The sequence below is a fragment of the Bison bison genome, unplaced genomic scaffold (genome assembly GCF_000754665.1).
Source record: "Bison bison bison isolate TAMUID 2011002044 unplaced genomic scaffold, Bison_UMD1.0 scf7180017864338, whole genome shotgun sequence".
Classification (NCBI taxonomy): Eukaryota; Metazoa; Chordata; class Mammalia; order Artiodactyla; family Bovidae; genus Bison; species Bison bison.
This window is the reverse complement of record NW_011494910.1, coordinates 1,956,804-1,965,970: the sequence shown is the minus strand read 5'-3', so window position 1 is coordinate 1,965,970 and position 9,167 is coordinate 1,956,804. Positions and strand designations below refer to the sequence as shown.

Genomic DNA, 9,167 nt, shown 5'->3' with positions numbered 1-9,167 from the left:
GCCTCGAGCTCCGCGTCCCTACCTCCGTGAGAGACTGCCGACACCGGGAGATGGAGCCGGCGGCGGACAGCTCGCGGGAACCGGACCCCCGCTTCCGGCTGCCCTCCTTCTTCCCTCGGCCCTCGGGATCAGGCACGTCCAGGTTCCCCGCACCGCTCTCCCCGGAACCCGACCCCAGGCTGGCTCCCAGCCCCCCGCCCGAGGCCCGAAGCAGCTCCTGGATGCAGCTGCTTTCCCAGCTCCTCGCGCCGCTCCCGGGCTTGCTTCAGAAGCTGCTGGTCTGGAGCCAGCTTTTCGGTGGGATGATCCCTACCAGATGGCTAGACTTTGCTGGAGGCTACGGCCTCCTGAGGGCTCGGAAGGAGCCCGCAGCCCCCTCGGCGCCCAAAGCTCTGAGTTCGCTGCGGCTCGACCCCTCGGCCGACGCGGCCGCCAGTCCCCTTGACTGGCTAGAAGGGGGCCTCCACTGGCAGTGCTCGCCCCCAGATCTGGAATTAGAACTTAAAGCCAAGGGAAGAGCTTTGGACTCCGCAGCCCATGCTTTTCTTCTGGAGCAGCCGCTGTGGGGAGTGGAGCTGGTGCCCCGGAGCGTCCAAGCGCGTCTGTTTTCCGACCCGGAGCTTGGCCCTTCGCCCTCTGGACCGCTCAACGTTCAGCGCTTAAGCAATGTCAGTGTCGTCTCCTATTTGCTGAACCCCTCCTATCTGGACTGCCTGCCCCGGGTTGAGCTGAGCTATCAGAGCAGTGTTGGAAGCTGCGAACTGGTCGATTTCCAGGCGCTGAGCCCAGAGAGCGGCTGCCTGGATGAGGCCTCGTCTTATCCCCAGCCGCTCAACGCAGAGATGGCTCCCGCCTCGTGGCAGGGATGTCCTCCTCTCTCTAGAGAAGGCCTGCCCGAAATCCACCATCTGCGCATGAAGCGGCTGGAATTCCTTCAGCAGGCCAGCAAGGGTCAGGCTTTACCCACCCCTGACCAAGATCATGGCTACCACAGCCTAGAGGAGGAGCACAGTCTGCTCCGGATGGAGCCGAAGCACTTCGGAGATAGTCCGACTCAGTGTGTTCCTGCTGCTGGAGCCGTTCCCGGAACCGCCCAGGAACCCACTGAAGAGAAAACAGAATTGTTGATTAGAGAAGTTCCTTTTGGATTGGAAAGACAGGGCCCCTCGGGAGGCATTCTATCTTGTGAGACTGGACAGGAGCTTGGAGAGGACCAAATAAGTGTAGTTGACTCTTCAGACATAGACGATGACCTTCCCATTTCTGCCAGACCAGCCTGTAGTAACAAGTTGATAGATTACATTTTGGGAGGTGCAGCCAGTGACCTGGAAACAAGTTCTGATTCGGAAGATGAGGATTGGGACGAAGACGTTGAGGATGACGGTTTTGATAGTGATAGCTCATTCTCAGAATCAGACCTTGAGGAAGACTCAGAAGGGCTCCACCTTTGGAACTCTTTCTATAGTGTGGATCCTTATAATCCCCAAAACTTCACAGCAACAATTCAGACTGCTGCCAGAATTCTTCCCGGAAACCCTTCTGATTCAGAGAAGGATTTGTCTGACAAGTCTGACCTAGGGAATTCTCCCCAGACTGAAAGTCTTCCCGAGTTTCCTGATCATAATTCTGGAGATGATGATGACTGGGAATCTAGTGCAGATGAAGCAGAGAGTCTCAAACTGTGGAATTCTTTTTGTAATTCGGACGACCCCTACAACCTTCTAAATTTTAAGGCTCCTTTTCAAACAGGGAAAAATTGGAAAAGCTATCTTGACTCAGAGAGGCCATCTGAGCCCATTTCTGAGTGTCACACCTTACTTTCCTGTAAGGGGCAGCTGTTAGGGAGCCCAGAAAGTAAATGTCCAGACTTGGTACGGGGTGTGGTTCTTTCTGGAGAAACACACACACATATCCGGAGAAAAAAGGTTTGTTTCTTTTAACATTCTTGTACTTTCTGTTATGATGTGGAAAAGCACGAGTTTCCTGGAGCCATAGTAGTGCTTATTTTTTAGGAAAGACTCCAAGCTCTTACACTTCGGTTGAGAAATGACCACCTCTCCTTTTCCCTCATGTAGAGTGTTGTTCCTGTCTGAATTGAAGGTGCCTGTGTATAGATGTTAGCTTGAGGGTGCTGTTTTCTTCAGGGTTGGCAACTCTGGGCTGTTTCCCTTCAAGTTTCAACTTTCACTTTTTTTAAGGAACAGAAAAATTAAAATTTGTGTATACATGATTTAATTCTAGAGGTTGAGAAGGTCCTATTATAGCAGTAGAGTTTTGTGGTATTAAGTGTAGCATGTCATTTGCAGACAGTTTCTGCTCCAGTTTCAGGATAACTGTTTTCATTCCTCTCAGTTAGAACCCAAAGGGATGATGGTACCAAGTAGCAAGTCATATTTGTCTGGTTGTTTGCCATGAAAGAAAATATTAGTTTCAGTATTAAAAACTTTGGACATTTGGAATTTTGATTGACAATAATACTGAAAATAGTATTACCTTTTCTTAAGATAGCAGTCCAAGTTATCATTGGCCCTCTATAGGTTAATCATTTGTAATTATGATGGTCACTTATTTGGTTTTCTTGAGTAGTTGTTTCCTATTTCCAGGCTAGTCTTAAAACGTCATGGAGCATTTATATTACTCTTTCAACACTTTATAAAGGTAACTGTATTTGGGTAATCTTTTGAATTGCCTTTTTTTTTTTTTTTTTTCGGCTGACGTCATTAATTGAAGAGAAATCCCCACAAACAGACAGGGTATCTTTTATTATGGAGCAAAAGTGTCTTTAGTTACCTTTACTTTTATTTGGAAAGATAAAGTCATGGGTGAATTATTATTGACCTCAAATTCTGCTGCATCAGAGTTTCAAGTGGAAAGAACTATAATCCATTGGCTCCAAATGATCAGCTTAATCTTTGAAACTCTCCCTAGGGTAGAAAATGTCCCTAAATGGTGGTATTCTTATGTCTTAGCTGTAGAAGCAAAATAAGGCATATTAAAAATTAGGTTTTAGTTCACACTTTTGTTAATGCTGTCTTAAATGTTTTTCGCTATGTTTTTAAAAGGTCCCTGACAAAATGGCATGTTTAGTGAATAGATAAACAGAGTGAGGCAATGGAATGAGCACTTGGCATCTGGAGACTTGTGTTCCCTACTCCTAAGTGGTTAGGGCCAACAGATTTAGGAAGATAGCCAGAGCTGGGAAGTAACTTGACCTCTCATGGCTTTGACTGACTGACTTATAGTAATAATAATAATGGCTATTGTATGAATTATTGCACGATTTAAATGAGGTGAGTAGATAAAACTCATAGTTGCTTTGCCTTAAATGATAACTCTTGTTTAGGGATCTCAGCCCAGCCTCATGTCTCTTTTTAACTTGCTCACTGAGTGAAAAGTGAGATGAGTCAAGTAGATGTTACTATTACTATGCACTAGAAGCAACATTTATAAAAGATTATGTCTGGAATATGGTAAAGTTATTTATAACCTTTGACTACATCCCATTCTTTAGGTATATGGGAATAATGGATAGTGCCCAATTCTTAGAGTGAGGCTTTCAGATCTGGGAATGCTTTTTTAAATGGCAAACATGGTGCAGATTGTAGAGCCGGGCTCAGAGTTGGAATCCTGATTGCACCCGTGGAAGCTGTGTGATTTAAATGAGTCAGTTTACCTTGGTTTCCTTATCTATACAATGAAGATGATGATGATACATACCTTATAGGGTATGTATTATTAAGTGAGATTAGTGAGATGAAAATTGTTAAGCACTTTGAAAAGAACCTGGCATATGGTAACCACTGTATAAATGTTATTTATCTTGGTGATAAAATGAATGAGTAATGCTAGAATGCAATATTTAGTAAGGTGTTACATGTCTACTAATTGTCCTCGGGGGTATTCCTTGGCCTGATGTAAAGGGAATGAAAGTAGCCAGCCACAGTGGAATTAGCTGATGTAAGTATTGAATGTACTTTAAAACAAGTTTTGACATTTGGTGTTTGATATCTTAAAAAAAAATTTCTATATTAGAAATTGAAAGATGGTAACGATAACCATGTATGCAAGACAACAAAAGAGACACAGATGTATAGAACAGTCTTTTGGACTCCGTGGGAGAGGGAGAGGGTGGGATGATTTGGGAGAATGGCACTGAAACATGTATAATGTCATATATGATACGAATCACCAGTCCAGGTTTGATGCAGGATATAGGATGCTTGGGGCTGGTGCACTGAAATGACCCAGAGGGATTGGATGGGGAGGGAGGTGGGAGGGGGGTTCAGGATGGGGAACACATGTACACCCATGGCGGATTCATGTTGATGTATGGCAAAACCAATACAATATTGTAAAGTAAAAAAAAAAAAAAAAGAAATTGAGTAGGGACTAAAGGGAACTGTCACTCTTCCATGTGATCATATATATTGCAGTAGTCATAACTGCATGTATGTGTGGTGATAGCATAATGAATACAAAGAGGGCTTTTATCTTAACTCCGAAGTCTCTTATAGTAACATAACCTTAAAGATATGTTTTGTTGCAGTTTGATTACTAAGTAACTTTTTCTTCTGTGTTCTGATTATAAAAGTAATTAATATAAGAATGCTGCTGCTGCTGCTAAGTCACTTCAGTTGTGTCTGACTCTGTGCGACCCCGTAGATGGCAGCCCACCAGGCTCCCCCGTCCCTGGGATAATCCAGGCAAGAATACCGGAGTGGGTTGCCATTTCCTTCTCCAATGCATGAAAGTGAAAAGTGAAAGTGAAGTCGCTCAGTCTACTACATGTTTATGATTTAAGAATTGAAAAACACTGAAAAGTTACTTTTTTTTTTGAAAAAGAAGTAGAAGTGAACTTTTGTGCTGTAATGAAAGCATTCAGGATTATATTTCTGAAATACTTAGGAAATATCTGTCATTTTGGAGGAGTGTACAAGTTTGTTTCTTTCTTTACTTCTGTTATATTTGAGATTAAAATTACTCTTTTATCTTTATAGGTAACCTTCCTTGAAGAAGTTACTGAGTATTATATAAGCGGTGATGAGGATCGAAAAGGACCATGGGAAGAATTTGCACGGGATGGATGCAGGTTCCAGAAACGAATTCAAGAAACAGAAGAAGCTATTGGATACTGCTTGACATTTGAACACAGAGAAAAGATGTTTAATAGACTCCAGCAAACATGTTTCAAAGGACTTAATGTTTTCGAGCAATGTTAAGATGATTCGACAGCCTCTGGCCCTAGCATACACTACCTCTTACTTGAGAGGTTACTTTTAAAAACAAAAATTGGCAGCTGTCCTTCAACCTTGTCTTAGAGGATGTGCAGCTTGGATCCAGTGACCTAGTTTAATATTTTTTTGCAACATAGCCCACTCAGAAATGTCCAGGTTTGAAGCCAGGCCCTGAAAATGAAGGATGAGATGGTGTGATTTCTAATCCTCCCTTTTTTGTTTAGTTGGATCTGTTCTAGAATGTTGTTTGCTTGCTGAAGTGAAAAGGGGACCTTTTAAGGTGTAATTTTGCACTTTGGAAACTTGTTTTCTTGGGAAACTATTTATAGGGTTCAAAGCCCATTTCCCATTCTAATTTAAATTATGTGCACCTGTCTAAAAACTCTGGGCTCTCCCCTCCCTCCAACATTCTGAAATTACTGGGCTGTTAACGTTTTCTATATATTCAGTAATTTGACCCTTCTACTTCAATGTTAAGAAAAATAATTTTGTATATACGACCAACTTAAAGTACATTATCGTGTGTCTTTTTTTTTCTTTTCCTAAAAATGACTGGTTGAAAATGTGTGGTTGGTTTTTATTTCCAGGTTAAGCTCTACCTAGGAAATGTTTCCAAGGACTGCCACAAAACCTATATGTGCAGTACTTTCTGCTGCTTTGGGAAAGCTGCATATTTCTGCCAAATTTTAACATCTGATATATTTAAGTTCTTTGTAAACTCTTTTTGGAGAGGATTCTGTATATGTTATTGTAGTTCCCACTTGAGTGGTTCTTTGTGTCTTCAACAGGTAGAAATTGTTGTTAAAAGACTCCAGAAAGTAATAATTGTGTCATAGTTGCTTTTAAATTTAAAAGCTTAGAATTTTCCAGGAAGAAGAACAGGAGACATCTCAGAGCAATTTGGTTTTGTTGTATATGCTCTCAAAAGAAAACCAGTGTTAATAATATCATGCCTCAGCACCGTCACTTTTATAACTTGTCAGGGTGACACTGTAAACTTGGAAATGGGCAGTTCTGAATTTTCCAGTTTGAAATGTAAAATATAGACTTCAGTCAACATCCAAGTTTATTGTGTTCTTCTTTTTTAATAGAGAAGTAATGGCAAGGCCTATAATTTCAGGAAAGATCTATAGATTTGACAGATTGAAAGTTTTAATATCTTCATCCCAAAGCTTACATTTGAATTGAAGTTTCTGCAGTGACTGACTGTGTTTGGTTTAGTTAGCACTACATGATGTGCATATGATAGGTTGAGGGAATATTAACCAACAACTTTCTGGTCTGTTTTTACTTCACACGCCTCCTGTTACAAGTAATAGAAAGTACGAGCAGAATAGATGACCTCTTAGTTTTGAAATTTTTCATCAGAAGTGCTTGCAGGATTACTACCTCAGTTTATAATCTACCTGGTCGTTTTTTTTTTTCCATTTGGTTTGCTCTGAGAGTACAACAGCATAAAAGTTGGTCAGACTTTTGCAGAGCTCTTTTTCAGTGTGTTTTGTGCCCCTCTATTTTAGGTAATCATAGGGAATGCATTTATAGAGTCTGGTGTAACACCATGGAAATGCTAAATTTCAAGCATCAGCTGTGTCAGTTGGAAAGAAGGTATTGCCTTGAAAAGAAAACTGAAAATGTATAGGCATTCTTTTAAAACCAGACTGAAGTATACTATTTTATTTCAGAGACTTAGGTTGTGTTTTGGGGTTTTAAGTCTTGCACCTCTGCATATATGAAAATAATGGGAAATCTTTACATTTACTAGGCTTCCCTGGTGGCTCAGATGGTAAAGAATCCACCTGCACTGCAGGAGACCTGGGTTTGATCCCTGGGTCAGGAAGATCTCCTGGAGCCAAGGGAATGGTAACCCACTCCAGTGTTCTTGCCTGGAGAATTCCATGGACAGAGGAGCCTGGCAGGCTACAGTCCCTGGGGTCACAAAGACTCAGACGTGACTGAACGACTGACACTTTACATTTACTGGATTTTGGAGAATTGTTCTCTTGAGATTCCAACCTCACTGCTAAATATGTAAAAGCTTGGTGAAGAATTCTTCCATTTACTACCCTCCTTTAAAAGAAGTGATCAGACAGTAATGAGAAGGACAAAAGGTGAAGAATTCTTCCATTTACTACCCTCCTTTAAAAGAAGTGATCAGACAGCGCTGAGAAGGACAAAAGGGACCATTTTAAAGTTGGACAAGGGAAAAACAATTCTTACCAGTTTTGTCCAGATCCTAATTGTTAGAACAAAGTTAAAACTTCAGTCTTAAAAAGAAAATCCTTGGAAGTTTTAATTGAACATTTTACACACTTAAAGTCTTGCAATGGTGCTTTATGTATCAATGTAGCATATGAAAGGCTTTGTGCAGAGAAGTAAACATTTCCTTTTTTAAGTGTTAAAATGTGATAACACCATCTCCTCATCTTTAACTTGAAATCAAAACTATCAGATTTTATTTTTTTATAATTTAGGGAAGGTGAAGTTAGGGGCCTAAGAGACTTATAAATTGGCTTCTTCAGATCCAATGACTTAAATGTAACCAGTTTTTGTTGGGACTTTATAAAATTATATTGTGTATATAACAACTAATCTGTAAATTATAATAAATATATTTGCAATTATTAAATGTTACTTGATGTTTTGGTTCAACTTTATATTGTGTTTTACATTGTTTTTGGAATTACTGAGCAGGAGTTTCAGAATTAAGTCAGGTGTTTTTGTAGAAGCATTATAAACGTAAAAGGTGCTGTACAGATTTATGTGGTTAAAAAGGTTATGTGACATGGTAATTGCTCTTCAGCTAACTGAAGAGGAGGAAATCGTTAAGGGGGTAAATATAATTGCAAACTACATTTCAGTATTAGATAAACGAGAAGTTGGTTCTTAGAGTATGAAGTGACCTTCTTAGAGACTGGGGATTTGATTGTAAAACTCACCCCAGCTCTGTACTAATGCTGCAAAGAAAATAGTAAAATAGTATTCACAGAAGCAGTAAATTAATATGCTGGGGTTAGCATAGTGTTTCTCCTAAGTAGCATGGAAGTCTGCTGCTTTATTTTGTGCATTATGATTAATGATAACTGGTATTGTCAATCAGCATGTTCTCCCATTTATAATATTGAATAAATGTGATGGTAACATCTGAAAAAACAAACTTCTTATCTTGAAGAAAAAAAAGACATTTGGACTATAGCAAGCTTATTAATGGAATTATTAATTATAGCATTCTTAATTTAGGCATTTGAATCTTGCTAGGAGGTCGCACAGAGTCAGGCATGACTGAAGCGACTTAGCAGCAGCAGCAGCTAATGAAAAATTATTAAAAGTGTATTTCTTAACTGGAAGGAAAGAAACAGTTGCAGATAAATCAGTGTTTAGTACAAACTGAATTGACAGCCTAGGTTATACTTTTATTACCATCTTAGGGTTAATTTAAGCATCTTTGGCTGTCTCTCCCCCAGGAAGATGTATGAAAATAGTCATGTTCACATCAAGCCAGGTTTATTATGACTATCCTGGTATCCCTATAGAGGTGATGATGTTTGTTGTTTAACAGAAAGTTTAAAGCAAGTATTTAATTGCTGATCTCAGAAATTTTGAGTTATACACAGTTTTGGGAGTTTGTTAGTCTTATTTGGAGACTTCCTTTGGACCCTCCTTTATGTACCTTTTAAAAATGAAAATAATTATTTTTTTCCTCAGTTATAAAGGTATCTGACAGAGAGATGTACAAGGACATCCTGGTACATTCTAAAAAAGTACGTTGCCCACCATTTTTTTGGAGCTAAGAGACCTATTTCTTTATGTGTATGAAGAGGTTTTGATACTCAACTGATTATGACACAAATATTGGCTATTTGGAATGTCCCTATATTGGGAATTATAATTCTTATGGACTTAGTTGAATGCTTTGGTCAATATGAAATACAAGTC

At 40.0% G+C, this 9,167-nt stretch overlaps 1 protein-coding gene across 1 annotated transcript; it reads left to right on the top strand.

The window, feature by feature from the left end:
• Nucleotides 1-7,888, top strand: PPP1R15B (protein phosphatase 1, regulatory subunit 15B). The gene is made up of 2 exons (XM_010854155.1): nt 1-1,925; nt 4,998-7,888. Exons 1-2 carry the CDS (start codon nt 51-53, stop codon nt 5,217-5,219), a joined length of 2,097 nt encoding a protein of 698 aa, XP_010852457.1. The 5' UTR covers nt 1-50; the 3' UTR covers nt 5,220-7,888.
• Nucleotides 7,889-9,167: the final 1,279 nt, after the last annotated feature.